This window comes from Diospyros lotus, chromosome 1 (assembly GCF_014633365.1).
Source record: "Diospyros lotus cultivar Yz01 chromosome 1, ASM1463336v1, whole genome shotgun sequence".
Classification (NCBI taxonomy): Eukaryota; Viridiplantae; Streptophyta; class Magnoliopsida; order Ericales; family Ebenaceae; genus Diospyros; species Diospyros lotus.
The window spans coordinates 27934757-27956056 of record NC_068338.1 but is presented as its reverse complement, the minus strand read 5'-3'; the positions used below and the strand labels follow the sequence as shown (position 1 = coordinate 27956056).

Here is a 21300-nt window from a genome sequence, read left to right as displayed (position 1 = left end):
AGAGTTTTGTTTTTTTAATTTCCATATTGTTAAATTCTTAATAGTCGAGTGGTTTAATTAAAAATAAAAATTATTTTTATCAAATGTAAATTACGCAGGTTTTAAATTTTTCAAACCATATTAACTCATTTTTCTTAAAAAATCAAGCGGAGTGGTGCAATCAATTTTTACGATGTAACAATTTTTTTGAACACTCGTGCATCTAATATCACTTTCGGACTAGCAATAATAAATTAAATTAATTAAGAATTCATGAAGAGAAGAACCCATTGCCATTTTGCGTCTTTAATTAATTCTTTCAAGGTAAAAGAAAAGAAAAAATAAAAGATGTTTTGAATGCCAAAATGGAAATGTGCTTTTGGGATCTCCTTTTGAAACTTACTTTCTTTCCTTCGTTTCTTTGAGGAAGTCCAGAAATCATCGGGTCGGATTAAATTTTTGTCACAGCTGATACTTCTGAGTATTGACCCAACTTTTTGGAATCTTCTTCCCACTCTTATTCTTTACAAAGAAATATACAAATCTTTTCCACTAATTGTAAACTCCAAATTCAACCCACACCCAGACACCCACCTCTTGAGGTGTGCAAATGATTGATTTAATTATTAAATTAATTAAAATTTATTAATTGATTAAATTGAATTAAAGAGTAAAATTGAACCGAATTAACTGATAAACCTAAAAAATCGAACTAATCGGTAACTAAAAAAATCAAATCCAAATCATATAAATTAAACTGAATTAATTAAATTGAAAAAATAGAAAAAAAATCAAAATAACCGGTAGACCAAATTAACCATTTTGACAAAACAAAAACTAAAAAATCTACAAAATACACAAAAATAGAAGAAAACGACGTCGTTTTAAAGTTCAATCGATTTGGTTATTCCAATCAAAAAAACTGAAGCAAAAAATAAAAATTAAACTTTTGAAAAAAATTAATCAAACCGAACTGATGCAAAAAAAAAAAAAAAAAACTGAACTTTTAGTTGGTTTTGTTCAATTAATTTGTATAAACCAGACTTTTGCTTGAATACTCATGTAAGCTGCACCTTTACAAAGAAAGGAGCCCTCTTAGGTTTAGGGGGTGTTTGACACTCAATTTAGACAGTTTATAAGTTGTCACTGGAGTTTAAATGTTATATGACTTATTTTGTTACATATTTGTAAAAAGTTAAAGAGTTTAAATACTGTTTTAACCTTGCCCCAATCTTTCCAAAAATATTGTTGGGAACTTATTTCGTTAACAAAGTGATTTACAATTTTACCCTCTTAAAATTCTAATATTTTCTTCTTTGATTTACAACTTATTTCGTTAACAAAAAATATAGTTGGTTTTGTTTCTCCCATCTCCTTCTTGTTGTCGTCTCCATTAGCCGCATTACTATCGACGTCACCTACATCTCCTCCTTCATTACCATTGTCTCCATCACTGTTATCAGTCGTGTTTTTGCCTTCACCATTGTCTCCATCATGATCGTTGTCTCTGTTGTTACCTTGCTCTTCTGACTGTATAACACATATACATATATTTAATATTTTTATGAATTAAATTTAAATTTAAATATAAAATATTATATTAATATATTTTTTAATAATTATATATAATTTATCAATATTTAATAGTAAAAATTTTATTGGTTGGATATCAATTTATAATTTATTTTTATTAAAAAATAATATTTTTATAAATTTTATTTATTTTATTCAATAACATGTTAATTTTAATTTTTTTATTAAGTTCTGATAATTTATTAACTTTTTTAAATTAAATACATAACTATATAAATTACAACTTAATGCACATTTATCATATCAAATTAAACGTTAATTAATTTTTAAATTTTACATAATTTATAAATAAAAAGACTTATAAGCTAAATAAAAAAAAGGGTAGCCATAAGCCTCTTATACATACAAATTTTACAAACACCTGGAAATGATTTTTATACTTTCTGTAGTTTAAATCCCTATTATTTTGGTTTCTTCAAACAAAATAATAGGGATTTTGGTTTCTTCGAAAGACAGCCAGTCAATCCATCCCTTTCCAATCCAATCTAGAACAAGAGGACACGATAAGTAAAAAAAAAGGCGGCCGGCTCGTATCATCATATTTTCAGGTCGCCCTCCACCCCCATTAAATTAAATTTCTAAACAAAGCGAGCTTTCCTGCTTTGTGATTTTCGCTTTACCATTTTTTTTTTTTTTTGGAATTTTCTAAAATAAGGAATATATGGAGACAAAAGATTGTGGCAAGCATATATAAAAGCATTTGCTAATTGAATTCTACGTACTAAAAAGTAAAAAAAAGGGTACTTTCTCATTACTCTACTCTACATGCCCTTTTCTTCATACCTTCCAGTTTCCTTCCTTCTCTTTCCTTTGGGGGGGGGACATGATGAGATTCTGAAAATCTGTTCTGGCGCTTTGTATGAATTGACCTATTAATTTGATACGAAAATATATAACAATTAAAACTATATATATATATATATGCATGTCCGAAGAGGAGTAGTGTAGAATTGGATGATTGACTCGCGAGGAATTTCAAACATAAACAATAAAAATAAATTTGTGCGTTAGGATAAGTTCAAACTTGTGATGAGGTCATTGACTTTTTAACGGATTTACCCACATGATGATGAGTGACATATATAAATACTTAATAATCAAATAAGAACATCATTATTCATTCATCATTTTAGGCCAAGAAAGCCCTAATAATCTCATTGATTTGGTTTCTGTTTTATCTCTCTCTCTCTCTCTATAATTGTTCTTTATTTATTATTAATTAATTAAAAAAAATGGATCCCAGGGGACATGGCCGCCGTGTTTGGACAGCCAAATGATTTTCTAATAAAGAAAAGAAAAGGACGAGGTTGGTTGACTGTCGGGGGATGACGCTTAATTCATGGCTCGTCTGTTCATGCAACTTGAGACTTTGATTTGGAAACCTATTACTATTAGTTGGTGGAGTCTGGTGTTTGCGTGCGTGCGTGCCCCTCCCTCATTCCATACTAAATTCCCACTCCCATGTGCGGACAAGTTTGGAAACAACCTTTTTTTGGGTGGTTCTTCAATTTTATTAGAAATTATAATTTTTTTAATTATATATATTTTTAATATTTGAAGAATCATCATCCAAATTATTAATTAATACTTAAATTAGTCATTGAATAGATAAACAAAGTTTTTTTTTTTTTATTTAGGCTCAATTTAACATTTTATTCCAAAGCAAAATGATAATGAGTGGCTGTGGCTGTGGCTGTGGCTGTGGCTGATATATTTATGACTTATTTTATTATGAACTGATTTTTCTAATTACGTCTTCTCTTTACGGATCTTTTGCAAATAAATAAATCATTCGGAGTCATAAGCATCGGTAACACCTAATATTCCTTTCGGACCCGCAATAAATAAATTAAATAACAATTACTGCCATTTTGCGTCTTTAATTAATTTATTTAAGATAAAAGAAAAAGAAAAGATGTTTTGAAAGCCAGAATGGAATGGAAATGTGCTTTTGGGGATCTCTTTTTGAAACTTTCTTTCACGAAGTCCAGAAATCATCAGTCGGATTAAATTTTGATGAGAGAGACTATTCTGTACTGACCCCAACTTTCTGAAATCTTCTTTCCACTCATGCTTTTCTACAAAGAAATATACAAATCTTTTCCATTAATTGGAAGCTCCGAATTCAACCGACGAGTGAGAGACTTCGCGATGAATAGGGTCGAACAAGAAAGAACGCACAAACACAAAGAGAGAATAAGTGAGAAAAGAGAAGAGAGTGACAGATTGAGCGTCGGAGGGAGGGAATGACTCAAATTTGAACAGGGACATTTCTATCACTTGAATCATGGGTGAGATTGTAGTTTCGTTTTGGGGTGGCACTTCTTTGAGCACCACTTCAGGCCAAATAGCATTACTCTTACTCTTAAACCGACCCCCTATATGGCTATCTTGGAAACTCACTGTGATGGACCCCATTGTAATTAATTATAGGCGATTGATAGATTGCATAATCAGTAAAACAAAAAACAAAAAATAAAAAATCACTCCGAAGCATAGTGACAAGTAGTAAAAGATAAAGATAAAGACAACTTGCATGAATACAAACCCCTCCACTCCATTGATTCTGTTTAAAAGCTCAAAATTCACAAACCGATTCAATAAGAAACTTTTCATCTCGGCTGAGAAGTTACTTAAAAAAAGAAAACAACCTATATATATATGTGGCTCAAAGTAGAAAAAAATAAACAATAATGTGACATAAAAATGGCCCTCGCCAAGAAGAAAAACAGTGGTCTATCTATAAAAATAAATAAATAAATAAAGGCCCTCACCCTTAGCAAATAAATGTATAGGAAAAAAAAAAAAAATCAACCCTAGTCACCAGATCGGAAAGACCCGGCTTCTCTGGCGGGCACTCCAGTACTTTCAATGCTGTTCTCTACACCACCACCTCCCATGGGAAATAGTAGCCCCAGTAGTAGCCATACATATGCGGGTCCAGATGCCAAGTTGGCGCGTCTTGGGTGTAGGTTTCACTACCATCGCTGGCGCTCTTGTCCATATCACCACCGTCGTCTATATCGTTGAATATTGGTAGGGGCTGGGTTATCTCCACCGGCTTCTTGAGGATCTTCTCCAATTTCTCCTTTAGATCATTGACGTCGACGCTCCCTGTCACCTTGACCACGGTCTTCCCTATATCATCAATGGACACCTCACAAGAATGAAACCCTGCAAGTAAAGTCGTTGAGCCTCTGTTAACAATTGAATTAAAAGGGTGGGTGGAGGGCGTAGGGTAACGATATTCTCACCTTTGGTGTTGGCGACGACGTCACGAATGCAGTCGGAATGTCCAATGCACCAGCAAGGCATATCTACCTTCAGCACCATCGTCGTCATCGGTGGCTGAAAAAATCACAAATCCGAAAAAATCAATCAAGACAAATTAATTATAAGAGATTCCAGGTCAATTGAGGTGAGCTGAGCAGTGATTACTTTGTTTGACTTGTTTCCGTCCAAGTCTTTCTGTGGTTCGGCTCCTTTCCCCGGCTTCGACGCTGCCCCGACCATTTCTTTTTCCGGAGAGGGAGAGTCGGCATCGGCCTGCAACCCGCCGTGGTCGTCCGGCGGGGCAATCGACACGGGTCTTTTATTGAGCTTCTTGGACAGTCTATTAGCCAGAGCCTTCATGTCCATCGTCCCTTTCACTGTCACCGCATTCTTCTGCCTGTCAATGGACATATCGTGGTATCCTGCAAGAGAAGTGGCTCTATTAGCTATGAACCATGGGATTATATGGAAATGATCATCAGTGAGGGCGAGAAGATAATCTGACCTTTGGTCTTCTTGATGACCTTGCAGATCTTGTCTGTGCATCCTCGGCAATGCAGATCCACCATCATCACCGCCGTACTCACCAGAGACTGAGAATATGAAAACAAGAAGAAAACAATAACCAATTAAGTTAGAAGCCGTTTGGATTACCTATTTTTTATTTAGTTTATAATCTTTTTTACTTATAGGTTGTATAAAGTTTAAAAATTAAATATTATTTAAATTAATAATATATTCAGATAAATATATTTTTAATTGTTATTTATGTATTTATGTATTTGATTTGAAAAGTTGATAAATTATTAAAATTTAACTAAAAAATTAAAATATACATGTTACTTAATAATATAAATAAAATTTATAAAAATATTAATTTTTAATAAAAATAAATTATAAATTAATATACAATTAATAAATTTTTATCATTAAATATCGTTCAATTATATAAAATATTAAATTTATATGTTAAAACACTAAAATATATATATATATACAAAAATGGACGAAACGGACAAAGGAGATGGAGATGACGGCAACAAACAAAAATGGAAGTGATAGCAATGGAGGCGACGACAACAAAAGACACGACGACGATGATGGAAGCAACAGACGAAGGGCATAGCGACATGAATAGGGACAGGGTTGGTAGCAGCGACCGCCATGGAGATAGTGACAATGATGGCAATGAAGGGCACGAACGAAGACGACAACAGAAAAAATAGAAGGATGAAAAAGGAAAATAAGATTGAAAATATAATTGTTGTTTAATGACAAAGTATAATTAATTTAATTAACAAAATAAGCTACTAACAACGTTTCTAAAAAAAATTGAGGGAGCTTTTCTAAAAAGCTATTATAATAGTGTTTAAACTCTTTAGATTTAAGCTAAAAACACAGCTTATAACAAACCGCTAAGCCAAACACCCCCTTAATTTAGATTGAACAGAGTAGAGTTAAAAGCAGAGAGCAGAGGAGGGAGTCGACTGACTCGGTGAGTCACCTCATTCAAATTGGTCTGATTCGGATTCTTCGGAAGCTTTTCAACGGTCGCCTTCTCTGCGTTTCCGACTCTTTGGACGTCACTGTTGTTTCTGATTTTGGACGGTGGGGAGGTATTGGATCGCGCCTTCTTCGAAACCATCTGCACCACCAGCTCTCGCAGCGTCTCTTCGTCCACTTCCCCGGTCACTGTCAGTTCGTTCGAGTCACCGTCGACGGACTCAATGCCTTCACAATCCACAAAAGTCTCGAAATCAAATAGGACACTGTACTACAAGAATTCAACGCTGATCATTCAAATGAAATTGTTGTAAGAAAACAGAGTAAGCGAGAATAGAAACAGGGAATGAATTTGTAACGCAATTAACCTCCAAAGCTTTCAATCCACTCCTTAATATCAGTAGCATATCTCTGCGAATTCAGCCCGAGCTTCAACACCACAACAGTGTTTTGTTCACCGTCGTCCTTTTCCAATTCACCTTCTTCGGGTATGGTTTTGTTGTAGTTCTTGTTTCGGCGACCGTCCTTCTCCAATCCGCCTCCGCCGGAGCTAGTTCTGTTGTCGTTCTGGTTTCGGCGGTAGTCATTTTCCACTTTCCCTCCTTCGAGACTGTTTCTGTTGTTCTTCGTTTGAAGCTCGTCTTCGGGACTAGTTTTGCTGCTATTCTTCTTGTCTCTCCGGGTCTTCGTCCTCCGCCGCCGTTCGCTGTACTCGCTGTCGCTTCCGGCCTGGCTGCTCTTCTGTAATCAATCAGTCACAGCAAGAACAATCAATCAATCAATCGAACATCAATACACAACAAATCCAATTCACAGAGAGAGATTGCGAGTTTGATTGGTTAAGTGATCGAAACGCGGCTTGAGTTGAGACTTACATGACCCATGGTGATCAACAACCACTCTCCTTTCGATCGAACAGATGAAATCCTACTCGTATCGCAAATTGATGGAACGCCGCTTTACGCAGTCTCTTCAGATACATATTTATACAAGTACACGGCGAGAACGCGGTATCCGGGAAGCTTCCTCTTCCTCAGGTTAAGGCGAATAGTCTACCTCCCTTCGTTCCCAAGTTTCGCGGAAAATTAATGGGTAAATTGCGAATTGCCCCTGAGCTCAGCTCTTATCATGTGTTTTGAAAATATCTTATTAATTTTTTTTAATTTATTTATGTCGATATCTTCTAACAGAAATTAAAAAAAGATTATATTGTTCATTCTTATTGATAAAATATATATAATTTTATTTGAATTGTATAATAATATTATATACCGACCCCACGTAGTGAGATAAAGGTCGGATATGTTGTTGTTGTTGTATAATAATATTGTATGTGTAAGATGTGTATATATATTAAAGGACTAACTCAAAAAATAAAAAATTATAAATATTTTTTTTATGATTATAGTTTACTTTTTAATTAATTTAGATAAAATTTTAAATAAAATAAGTTGAGTTTAAATTAAATTTGAACTTTTAAATATATCATAGAAGTTTAAAATAAGTTACATAAAATTTAAATCATATTAATATAATATATATATATATATTTTTTACAACTTTTCTTTTTATTCGTTAGAAAGAAATGTATTTGTGGGATTATGGATAAGTTATTTTGGGACTCTTTTTCTACATTACTAATTTATTAACGGATAATAATAAAATTGAAACATAAGAAATTAATATACGTGTTTTCCAAATAGAAGGATTTGGTCATAAATTTTATCTAATTTAAAAAATAATAATTTATCTAAAATAAAAATGATAAAACATCAAAATAAGTAAGGTTGAGGAGCCATGGCACTGCCATACCCATATCCGTTAGTAAGAATTATATTTCTTAAATGATATAGTGTTTATCAGTTCATGAAAAAAATAGTTCTATAATTATGGAGTGTTTTAATTCTTTTGGAAAATTATTATAGACTGTTTTAAGGTATACTTATAGTAAATATTTAAAAAAAAATACAAAATTAGTCTAGTCAGCCAACTGCTCTATGCATTTTCTTTGCAAGTAATTTCATATTTATGTTGATATCTTATTAATTAATTATTAATATATATATTTTTAATTTATTTAAATTAAAAAATATATTAATAATTTAATCAAATAAATAAATACATATACTTAAATAAATTATCAATACATCTATCATTTAAATAATTTAATAACAAATATATTAATAATTAATTAATAAAATATTAATTATTAATTGACCGTGTCAATGTGCAAGTAACATTGGGTCTATCCATTGATGGCAAGCTGGCCCCCCGCCGCCGCCGCCATCGTAATATGGCCCAGGTTCCATTCAGACTGAGATGGGTTAGGTGAATGAATTGAAGCGATTAAGTTTGAATTATAAAAAAATATTTGATAAATTTATTAAATTAAGTTTAATTATAATTTTAAATAATTAAAATATAGAACAAATTATTTATGAAAGTAAAAAATTGAAACACGACCCGACACATCTTGATTTTTCTAAACTCATCTTAATTTGATTGAGTTGAAAAAATTATAATGTTATTAAACATATAACTTATATATATTTTAGTCAACTTAATTACTCAGTTTTGTTCTCTTTTTGTTGTTTTTAAATTATTTTTAATTTTTTAAAATAATATAAATATATTATTCATATTTTTTAAAATAAAAAATATTAAAATTTTATTATTTTAATTATTTTCATCACAAATACGTTTAAAATTTTTAAAACATTATAAATAAAAAAATATTTTTAACTATCTCAAAATAGATATTAAAAATAATTTTAAAATTTAAAATTAAAATGTGAAAAAAAACAATCCCTTAATTAGTTTCCGGTAGTAAAAGTCGGCAAAAAAAAAAAAAAAAAAAAAAGTTGAAAGTCAGTCCCACACGTTACCGGCATGTCGTCCTAGGGGCCGTCACACGTTTAATTCTTATTTTTATAAGTAATATTTAAAATGAAAAAGTCAGTCCCCCAGGTTACCGGCATGTCGTCCTAACGGCCGTCACACGTTCGCTTCGTCATACTCGCAGCAGGCAGCCAAGCATCACGTCTTCGAAGTTTGAACGCTTTCTCATAAAATAAAATTAAATTAAATAGTGGAAAATCAGCGGGAAGTTAGAAGAAAAAAAAAAAAAAAAGTGAAAATCGTACTTTTACAAAAAAAATTTAAAACAAAAGATATATCTTCAGTAATGTTCCGAAAGTTGGAGCATTAAATTTAAAAAAAAAAAAAGAGAGAGAAGAAATTCAAGATCCAATTATTATATTATAGTCAAATAAGGATTTATTTTATAAAATAAATAAATATTATATTAATTAGGATTACAATATAAAATTTTTAAAAATTCCATGGAATATTTAATATATTATTTAAAATTATATTAAGTGACATTACCTTATAATTAGAAAGGCTAAAATAATTTAATGTATATCTCAAGATTGTAACGGTACACAAGACCACTTAGATTGTACCACAAGTATCTCAATATATTTTACTATATAACCCCATAGTTGTAATGGATGCCCCAATGTAGAACCACATGATCTCCTAGTTATTGTAGGGATAGTCATGGTTCTACCATAAATATCTCATTATAGATAATTTAAGATACTACATCAAGTATCCAACTTTATTGTACGTACCACAAATAAGTTAATATTATTTTATAAAATCCCCCAATTATGTAATTCTAGGTACCCGAACATAGTATCATGAATACCCATCAATTGTGCTTCGAAAACTTCAATATAGTACCAAATGACTTAAATTGTAAATAATGCTTATATTAAGCAACAATTGCTAGAAATTGTTGCTTCTTTGTTTTTATTTTTTATTTTACGTATTTACATCATGATAATTTTTTTTGTGATGTTCAATAAAAATTAAATTGTAACAAGATCAAAAGTTTAATGGTTGCTATAATATAATACAAATTGAAGTACAAAGATTATTTTACTATAGAATATAAAATTAAGAGAGCAAGTATCCTACTACGTTTATATATATATGCATATATAAATATATGAGGATATATATATATATGTAAATAGCAAATATATATTCATGTAAATGTGTTACAAGTGTGTATATATAGGTATATATATGTATATACGTAATATATGTAAATCTTTTTTAATAAATATGCATATACATATATAAGTATTTTTTATTAGTGAATAAAATGAAATATCTTAAAATTAATATGTAATTAAATATTTTAATTTAACGGACATCCATTTAATTTGGTTTAAGTCTACCATAGACTAAATGACCTGACTCTATCAAAACACAACTTAAACAAATTAAATAAAATGGTGATTATATCTTGTCATTATGTTTATAAATAATTTAAAGTGATTTTCTTATTGATAAACATTTAGTATTTTCAATTGTCTTATAAATTATTGTTCTAGAAAAGGTATCAAAACAAAAGAAGCATGGATGATGTCAACTTCAAGTTTGAAATCTGTGGCTATTGGCTAAAGAAGCATCTTAGACACACGCAGACGTCTTCTAAGTTTGAACTTAATTCGTAATCATATTTAAGAAAATAATTAAAAATGAGTGGGTGATTTTTGGGTATTTTTCTATGCATGCTTTTTACTTTTACTATTTTTTGAATTTTCTAATCAGAGTAAACATAAGGCTACGCCAACCAAGGGAAGGATAAAAGCATGCAGTTGCCAATTCCAAATGGCGGGCGGCGTCGGCGTCGGCGTCGGCGTCATCATCATCGCCCATTTTCCATATGCCCTTTTCCTCAAACCTAGTAGTAAGTCATTTTCCTTCCCTCCTTTCTTTTCTTTTGGGGTTGAGAAAAAACGAATGGGCCTCTGAATCCGTTATTGAATTGGGCTTGGACTCCTGGAGTACAGTATATGACTCCACATACGAGGCCCATGGGTTGTCCACCTACGTCGGAATCACAAGTAGATAAGACACGTGGCGGACACTGATGAAGTGTCGTGGCAATTCCATTGCCGGGACGGGGGAGGGTTGATTTGATATTTTTGGATATTTGCTGTTTCTCGTTTGTGGTCACAGCTGGTGGCAAAAAGTGTATCCAAAGTGAAGTTTGGGACAAGGTTATTATCAATCTGTCGTTTGGATATCTGGTTGGAATATTGGGCAGGTTATTATCATCTTTCCTCAGGCGACAAGTCCGAGCGTGTGTCGCAGAGAATCGTGCCCTTATAATATACCGGATTGCATCTGCAAATGTTCTTTCATGTTGAAGCTTTCTTTGTGCATTTCTTTCACTAAAGTCACAACTGCTTGGATTAAATATTTGTCACACTTACGACTGCCCACTAAGGTTTCTGGGATCTTCCTTTCCATTCGCTTTGGCCGAAAGAAATTTACAAATCTTATCCACCAATCCCGAGCTTTCAAATAAAATAATAATTCATTTGTTTTTTTTAATATTTATATCAATTTAAATTTTTAAAAAATAATCTATATCATTCAAATAATCATTTTATCAAATTATTCTCTTAAAATAACGTCATTTTTTATTTTTTTTTTCCATCCCACTGCTGGTGAGTGTGCATTTAGATTTTACATGCAAATTTTTGTTTAGTGAGTTTTATGGTCTATTATGATCCTAGTTCTCACATACTATATAATATATGATATATTTTTTCTAAATATAAGAGTGGAAACAATATTATGGTAATGTCATTTATATTGTAGAAATTATCTTTAAAACTGACGTACATAACGTGTGCGTCGGCCGCATGCGCTTTCCTAAAGAATTATGGCTTCGTGGGTATAATTTCCCCCTCATCCTTCCTTCTCTATGCATGTGTTTTTGATTAATCACCGGCTAAACAATTTTCATTATTAAAATTTCAAGTTTAAATCTTTTTTATTTTAATATAAGAATGGTTATTTCACCGGGGTAAGTATAAAAATAAACTTATAATCATGTACTTCAATAATTTTATTCATGAATCATGCGCCCAGACAAATTCAGCATTCCCGAATATAATCTAGGCTTGTTTGTTAATTCATCGTTTAAATTGAATCCAGTTTTCTGTGCTCGTAAGTGATTCAATTCATTTGTAGTCATCAAATAAATGGCCAAAGGTCAAGGTGATTGTGTTGTTGACACAAAAGGGATTTGATCAGCTTTTAACTTCTTATTCAGACAAAAAAAGAAAAATAAAAAATTACTTCAAGAAACAAAAGAAAAAGAAAACAAACATGTATGGCCGTCAAATCAGGGGGTTTGTCCTTTTGGCTCCTCCTTGCTCGATGTTGAAATAACTGTGTAAAGCTGCCCAGGAATTTTTGTTATATGAATAAAAATCTTTTTTAAACATTCAATTATAATGTTTTTAATAATAACCCAAAATATATAATATAACAATACATAAAAGTGCCATGCTAATACACTGGCTTACGCAAAAGGACTGTAATCTTTAGTTTGAGTGTGGCATCAGTATTAACTCTCCATTTGAGGGGGGAAAAATACCCACTTTATTGTTCTTTTCACCCTCTTAGACAAGATTCGGACCCTAAAAATCATTATCCATTTTAAAACCTTCTTCTAAAAGGGGCATAGTCCACGTAGTAGCTGAAAGGAATATTCACCGTCGTAGCTGTACCTGTAAATAAGACACTCGCACTTCGACTTTTTTCGACAACGTAAAAATCGTCGAAAAAATTTAGAAAATCGACAGTAAAATTTTTTCCAACAGTAATTATAATCATCAGAAATACCGTCGTTAGAAAAGTTTGCTAGCGGTTGAAAACTGTCGGGAAAGACTCTTTACCAGTGGTTTTCATAAATCACCAGTAAAAATAATTATTACTAGCGATATTTCTAAACCGCCGGCAAAGTCAGAACTTTTTCGACGATTATTATACTGCCGGAAAAAGGTATTTGCCGACAGTTTTTAGAAACTGTCGGCAAAACCCAAAAAATTGCCAGTAATTTAAAAAAACTATAAACAATCAATAAATAATCTGTATAACAATCAATAATAAATAACCTGTATAATAATCAATAACCACAACAACAAAAAATCACCAACAATTTTAAAGAATTCACTCGCACACTGTAACGCCCCGTAAATGACAATTTAATTTAATTTTGGGTAATTTAAGTTAAAAGAAATATCAAAATAATTTGTTGTCATTAAATAAAATATAAATTATGTGACTTTAAGGAAATAAGAAATTAAGGTAATTGATTAATTATTTTAGGAATTTCTAGAATTAGAGAAAAATTAAAATAAATTAATTATGTGATTTTCAGAAGTTTCGGGCGTTAGTATAATTAAAATAGGGGGTGTGTGTGTGATTAATGAAATTTGGAAGGAGGCTGGCGCGATTTCGAAAAAGGGATCCAAGATCCCTTTAAATTTAATGCAGGACGATATATGGTAAAGGCCAGCGTGGGCGCGGGCGATTCGCACGCGAGACAGGCAAGGGGGTCGTCTCGGGTTCGAGTGGCCGTGGCTGCGCACGCGAGGCAGAAATTTTTGGCTGATTTATTTCAGCCATTGGACGTCGTTTCGAAGGAGGCGGTGGTGGCCTTCCCAGCGGCCGCTCCAGCGCTGCCACGTGGCGCCCCCCTCTGCTCGCTTTTGCCCTAATTTAAAGCCCAATTTCGAGCGTTTTACTGCTCCAGATTCAACAAGAAAATTATAGAAAATAAGCAGCGTGCGCGGGAGAAATTTGAGAAATTTTGGGGCCAAAATTCAGATTAAATCCTGTTTAATTCCAGAGTTAATATTCTAGGTATGTACCTAAACTAGTAATTAATATTTTGTGCGGTCAAAATTTTGTTTGGAGCCAAATTTTATTAATTTTGGCGAATAATTGGGATATTGCAGTTTGTATAATTTTACCGTGTTTGGTCAAATCGAGCCTAAGGCTATTTTCGAAAAGACAAGTTCTTTATACCCTCATCGTCGATTCTTTCGTTGTCAATTTATTTAACCTCCCTTCGTTGGTTTCGGTTGTTAATAAATTATGGAATTTTAAACGGTTTGTTTTAAAATTTAATTTATTAAATTGGTTTCGAGGGTTTTATTCATTGGTTGTCTACGGGGGTTTGTGCCACCCTCAAACCTGTGGGAATGATGTTGTACTCACTTGGGACTAGGTTCTTAGCTGTTCGGGTATTATTATAGCTTTTGGTTGTTTATAGGCTAGAGCGGTTGGGCAGTGGGGGCAGTGATTAGCTAATCGGTGACGATGTGACTGTTGTACGGTCTATCTTAGCCCGTTGACCGGTGCCAAGCACTGCTGACTAGCTCTGCCGTTATGTGATTATAGCATGCCTAGTTACGTTTTATTCTTGTAGCATGATTTGGTATGCACATGGGTACGGGCTGCATGTTGGGTTTATCATGATTTGGCTATGCTTGGTCACGGACATCCTAGTTTGGTTATGCTGCATCCAGCACGGGCATATGCATCGCGTGTGATTTACTATATGGGCGGAGCATAGCCTGATGCCTGGATGTATGGGCACCTTGTATCACGTTGATGCTCATTACGCCATTGCATTTTATATGCATTACATGGTTATTGGTAGTATTTAGTTCTCGGACGGGAGTACCGTTCCGAGGGAGCCTTTGGCTCGGGTGTCGGGAGTACCGACATGGACGGGTGACGGGAGTACCGACCCGGGACAGTGCGCACAGGTTTGTTGGAGAGCTATGTTGCCTTTCAGGGCAGCGGCAGGTTGGTATGGGACTTGGGTGCCAGGTGTTTTATGTGGGCCCTAAGGACCGGTACGTGTTTTTATTATGCGGCACTGTTGCATTGTTGCGTCACATGACTTGTGTGTACATTGTTAGATATAAGCCCTTAAGACTAGTTCTAGTGACACAATAGGGCTTGATCTTGTAATTCTTTAAACCTTATTTAATGGCAAGTTTTATGTTTAATTGAAATTGCAATATGATTTAAATTGAACATACAAATATCCTTTAGTATAATAAGGAGTGGATACCATTCTTAATTGTTAAGAATAATCGCGACGGTTAATCCACAATACGTTATACTATAAATATGTTCCTGGCCATAGAGTTCCTAACTTGGATAATTAGTAACTCGCAAAGGCTGGCACATCGTCTTCCTTCTTGTTCGGTATAAGATACCGAAAGACAAGATTGGTGGGTCTCATACCACTCTGTATAAGATACAGAAGGAAGACAAGTGGGTGCTCGTTATAGGAACGAGTTCACTGAACGGGACAATTAATATTGAATCACATGGGTTTTATCTCACGGGTCAATGATTTAATATTAACTACGGATTTGCATTAGTCCTTAGACCTGAGATGACATGGATATCTGTGTGTTAGTGGATTAGGATATCAGCGATATTATATGGTTGTCCTAATCAGGGATAGTCGTACGTATCTATGTGCCTAGTTCAGTGACACACGAGGTATGTGTGCATCAGACATGGAATCTATCATCTCGAGATATACGAGGAAAATATCCTATGCGATCCAGTGATCACTTGACGATAAATCCTTGGCCGAGGTAATATGACGACGGAATTTGGATTCCGTAGAGGTTGTGTCATATTAGTCAAGTGTGATTATTGGATTTGGTCATACGACGAGATCGAGAGATTTGACCTACTGACCGTGATCTCATATCTCGTCGGGATATAGTATGATAGAGGGACTGTATTGCAGGACACCGTAATGCAAGGTTCACATTCCCGCTTCACATTAAATTGGGTAATCATGACATATTGCTAGATGTCACTCGTGATTTACGAGAATTAATAATTGAATAATTCTCGTTGCCAATTTAATTGTGAACCCAGAAAGTCCCACCCAATAGAAATCGTTTTTAAAAGAAAAAGGGGGCAAATTTAGTAATTATGGAATTACTAAATTATAAATGCAATTATTTAAGAAATAAGAATAATTAAATAAGTAATATGATTATTTATTTAATTATTAATTTGGTTTGGGCTTTTTGCTAGCACCTAAAGCCCGGCCCAATAGCATTTAGGGTTTTAGGGTTTCTTGTTTATAAATATAACATTAAACCCAAAATCCAATTAATCAATTAGTTGAATCAAAACGGAAATTTTAGAGAAAATTTCCGAGTCCCTTTTTCTCTCAAGTCTATTGAAGTCTTGACGATTTCGGGTGGACCGACTCGGCATCTCACGCGTGGGAGATATCAGGCGGGTTATAGGCAACGAAATCAGATTTCGCTTCGAGGTAACTTTTTCGTTTTATGTCTTCGATTTAACCGTAAGATTTGAAAAACGTGATACCAATAAAATCAGATTTTATTTTCCGCTGCGTATGATCATATCAAGGTTTTCTAACATACATGTGGGTTTATATTTGGGGTGATCTCCTCTTCTGTTTCATTTACAGCCTTCCTTTTCATATAAACTTACTAAGTCTTGCGACTCACCTTGCTTTCCATCATTCCAGGTAAAGGTAAAGCAAAAGTCGAGGGCGAGGACCACGCCATCTAAGCAGCCGGCCGTGTCGGTAGGGTGTACAATTAGCTGCCCCCGTCTTCTCTAATGTTTTGTTAGGAGTTCTGACTCTCATTTTTTACTATGTCCAATTGTTCCTTGTATCTTTTATTTGCTGGCACATGTGTCTGTATATTTTTATATACTCATTGATCGTTGTTTCAGCAGGGTACTTGTGGGCATGCATGTATATTATTTTACTTCCGCTGTTGTATTTTTCGTATGTATGCATGTCAGGGTATATTTTGTCTTATGTCTATTTCTCTTTCCTCTACGTAAGCGCTTTCGTTCGGATAAACCGGGTGGTTGGGATATCCGGGCGGGGGTGCTTACACATACAATAAGTATAACAACTGTATACAATAAATCTATTTAAGTACAACACATTTGATCATTTAAAAAAATCGATCTTGTCTCGTCTCATTACACAATACCATACAAAAGCATATACAAATCAACCCTAAACTAAAACATGTCCAAGTGACCTCAGGTAACCCTTGATTACGCCACCATGCCATTCTCCAACCAAAATTGCATATCATATTTTGTCGATCTATATTGGAAAACAATAGATCTATTTAAGTATGTACGTTAATTATGAAATTGCATAAAACATGTTCAAAATTGCCTATTTATAAAAATCGTCGAGGATGTGTATGCCATAACTGACGGTTTTCAAAATCGCCTGGGATTGTGTTAAATCCCCGACGATTTACGTAACTGTCGGGGATTGTCGTGTTTTCTTAACAGTTGTTTAAACTGCCGGGAAAAGTTCGCAGGCAATATCCCTTCTTCTTGTAGTGTCAATTGGCTCGTAGTGCATTACATTTTCCTTAGCCTGTCCTCCACCGTCGTCGAGGATGGACTTCCTTTGTTTTCAACCTCACTTAAGGGGTGTTTGGCTTAGAGGTTGTTTGGCTTAGGACCTATTTGGCTAGGCAATTTGGCCGCTTATAAGTTGGTATTGTAGTTTTAAGCTACTCAACTTATTTGTTGTAAGTGTTTGGTTTGAACAAAGAGTGTTTAAGTTATATAGCTTAAAAGCTCATACATTAGCGTTTTGCAAAAACTTCATCTCCCCAGCTTTTGCAAAACGTTGCTACTAAATAAATTGTGTTGATCAAGTAAATGATCATTTTACCCTCAACCTTTTAAAAAAATTTCTATTGCCCTTCTTCTTCAACTTCCTGCCTCTTGTCCACCTCTGTCGCCCCCACCGTCCACCATCACTTTCATCTCTCCTGTCATCATCCGATCGTCCATCTCCTCTGTTGCTGTCTTTGTGTGTGTATATATATAACAACAATATATATATTGTATTAATATATTTTTTAATTAATTTTAACATATATATAAAGTAATTTATAATTAAAAATAAGTATTTTATGCATTTTTTATATTATTCAATAACATATCTATTTTCGTCTTTTTATTATATTCTGATAACTTATTATCTCTTTCAAACCAAACACATAACTATTAACTAATAGATCAAAAACACATTTATCTAAACATGTTATCAACTTAAATACAACCCAATTTAAAACGCTTTAAACAAATTAAACACTACCCAACTTAAAACCTAAAAAAAAATTGCCCTTACTCTTTTTTTTCAAGCTTATAAGCTTTTGTACTCATAAATTGTGTAAAGTTTAAAAGCTTGCTAACAATTAAATTGATAACGTATTTAGATAAATATATTTTAAACTGTCATTTATATAATTATATATTTAATTTGAAAAAATTGATAAACTATCAAAACTTAATAAAAAGACTAAAATATTGATAAATTATATTTATTAAAAAATATATTAATACAATACTTTACATTTAAATTTAAATTTAATTCATAAAAATATTAAATATATTAATACAATAAAAATATAAATATTTTAACATATATTTTATTAATATATTTTAACGTATATTTTAGATTTTTTGTCAAATTCTAATAGGTTATCAATTTTTTTAAATTAAAAATATAAATATATAAATAATAATTTAAAAATATATTTATCTAAATATATTATCCACTTAAATACTAATAAACTTTTAAACTTTACTGAGTAGAAATGCTTATAAGCTCAACAAATAAAAAGGTAAGCCAAACAGCCTCTTATTCTTATTCTCGGAGCCACCGTGGTCTAAATCGCCCAATATTGGTGGGGATGGGGTTACTCCACTGACGTCTTGAGCTCCTTCTCCAATTTCTCCTTGACGGCGTTGATGACGTCCATTGTCCCTGTCACGCTGACCACCGCCTTCCCCATTTCATCACTGGACACTTTGCAAGAATGAAAGCCTGAAGATAATCGAAGCATGAGGATGGTGTACGGAAAATGGAGAGGCTGTGTATTAGATAACGATAGTCTCACCTTTGGTATTCTCGACGATTTTACGAATCTGGAGGAGATGTCCGTCGCACACGCAGGGCACTGCCATCTTCAGCTCCGCCGTCGTCACTGGAGGCTGAGTGAGAAAATCACAAACCCAAACAAAAGTAGACAATTAATTTTAAACCAAACATAAAATTCCACGGCCAATTGAGGTTAGGAGGGCAAGAAGTACTTTGTTGGATTTGTTGCCGTCTAACTCTTTCCCCGCCGCCTTGGTTGCTCCATCGTCGCCGCGTACAACCATGTCTTTCTCCTCCCCGCTGCCGCCTTCTGCAGGGGTAATCTCCACGGATTTGTTGAACTTCATCTCCAGCAAATCAGCCAGAGCACTTATCATGTTCGTCGTCCCTTTAACTGTCAGTGTTTTCGCCTGCTGATCAATGGATACAAGATCGCATCCTACAACAACAGACTCCATTAGCGAGGGGATTGCACGGCAATGATCAGTAAATATCGACCTACCTGCGAATTTGGTGACAGTTCTGGAGATCCTCTTGGTGCATCCATCACAGCACAGATCCATCAACAACTTCGCCGTCCTCACTGGAGGCTGTGAGAAGATACATCCGATAACAGCAACAAAACAAAACCAATGAACTTGATTTAGATTGATTGAGACCTAGAGATCATAAGCGGAGAGAACAGGGGACTGAGTCACCTTTTGGGCATCGGTGTCATCTGAATTTTCCGGTTGCTTCCCTTGGGCGGCCTTCTCTGCCTTTGCGCCGCTGTAGTCGTCACTGTTGTTCTCGACGCTGTTCTTCTTGTTTCGCGGGTAGTCCATTTCCACTTCTCCTTCTTCGGGAATGATTCTGTTGCTGTTCCTGTTTCGAGGGTCGTCGAATTGCAATCCTCCATCGGGGATAATTCTATTGCTATTCTTCTTGTCCCTCCGGGTCTTCGTCCTCCGCCGCCGTTCGCTGTACTCGCTGTCGCTTCCGGCCTCGCTGCTCTTCTGTAATCAGTCAATCACAGCAACAAACAATCAGTCAATCGAACATCAATACACAACAAATCCAATTCACAGATAGAGATTGCGAGTTTGATTGGTTAAGCGATCGAAACGCGGCTCGAGTTGAGACTTACATGACCCATGGTGATCAAAAACCACCCTCCTTTCGATCGATCAGATGAAATCCTACTCGCGTTGATGGAACTCCTCTTAACGGAGTCCCCTCTAATATTAAGACAGAACACGGCGAGAAACGCGGGAACTGGAAGCTTCCTCAAATTTTCCTGGAAAATTAAAGGGATTTTCCCACGCACCTTTAAGTGAAATTCCGTCCCTATTCTTTAATAAATATTAGAAAAAAAAACAATATTACTTATCTTTATAAACAAAATATATATTGATTCATTTAATTTTGTACAAATTGTATTATAATATTGTATCTAAAAGATATTTAAATTTTTTACATCATCATTTAACAAAATATTTTATATTCCTTTATTAAAATAAATTAATTATATTTTGTAGTACCCATAATATATATGAACTTACCTAAATTTTTTTTATAACTAATATTATATTTAACTATTTCTCACCAATTTTCTTTTTTTGTTTTTTCTATCTTTTTCTTGTTAAGAAAAAAATATTTATTTCATTTTATCTATTTTCCTTCACAAGGTTATGTATTTATGTGTAAAGTTTATCAATAGATGTTTTTTCTTTAAATTTATGTTTTCAAAATTATGCATATATATATATATATAGAAGAGTAAGTCATATGTAAAAAGATAAAAAATTATAAATAATTTTTTCGATGATTATAGTTTATTTTTTAATTAATTTAAATAAAATTTTAAATTTTAAATATATTAAAATAGTTTAAAATAATTTCCATAAATTTTAATTCCTGTTAATATAAATTTTTTGTTTAATCCTTTTATAACTTTTTTTTTTTCCAGTTAAAAAGAGATATTTTTGGGATTATTAGTAAATTATTTTAGGCCACATGTCCCATATAAGCAATTTAGATACTGACAGAATTAAAATATAAAGGAGTAATAAAGGTATTTTTAAAACACAAGAATATGATTACAAATTCCACTTAATCTTAGAAAAAAATATAAATTTACCCAAAATTAA

At 33.4% G+C, this 21300-nt stretch overlaps 2 protein-coding genes across 4 annotated transcripts; both read right to left on the bottom strand.

The window, feature by feature from the left end:
* Window positions 1-4109: 4109 nt before the first annotated feature.
* LOC127791822 (heavy metal-associated isoprenylated plant protein 3-like) lies at window positions 4110-7417 on the bottom strand. The gene is made up of 7 exons (XM_052321940.1): window positions 7224-7417; window positions 6717-7089; window positions 6350-6576; window positions 5351-5438; window positions 5011-5267; window positions 4827-4920; window positions 4110-4746 (listed from the first exon to the last, which is right to left on the bottom strand). The coding sequence occupies exons 1-7, from the start codon at window positions 7230-7232 to the stop codon at window positions 4454-4456; spliced, it is 1341 nt and encodes a 446-aa protein (XP_052177900.1). The 5' UTR covers window positions 7233-7417; the 3' UTR covers window positions 4110-4453.
* A 5054-nt stretch (window positions 7418-12471) lies between these two features.
* LOC127791839 (heavy metal-associated isoprenylated plant protein 3-like) lies at window positions 12472-20433 on the bottom strand. Of its 3 annotated transcripts, none has more exons than XM_052321974.1 (7): window positions 20298-20433; window positions 19870-20166; window positions 19674-19761; window positions 19384-19610; window positions 19191-19284; window positions 19003-19117; window positions 12472-12619 (listed from the first exon to the last, which is right to left on the bottom strand). In XM_052321974.1, exons 1-7 carry the CDS (start codon window positions 20304-20306, stop codon window positions 12487-12489), a joined length of 963 nt encoding a protein of 320 aa, XP_052177934.1. In that variant the 5' UTR covers window positions 20307-20433; the 3' UTR covers window positions 12472-12486. The 3 variants fall into 3 exon arrangements, with proteins under 3 accessions (XP_052177934.1, XP_052177943.1, XP_052177949.1); XM_052321983.1 differs by lacking the exon at window positions 12472-12619 and adding an exon at window positions 12693-12976; XM_052321989.1 differs by lacking the exon at window positions 12472-12619 and having other exon boundaries at window positions 18318-19117.
* Window positions 20434-21300: the final 867 nt, after the last annotated feature.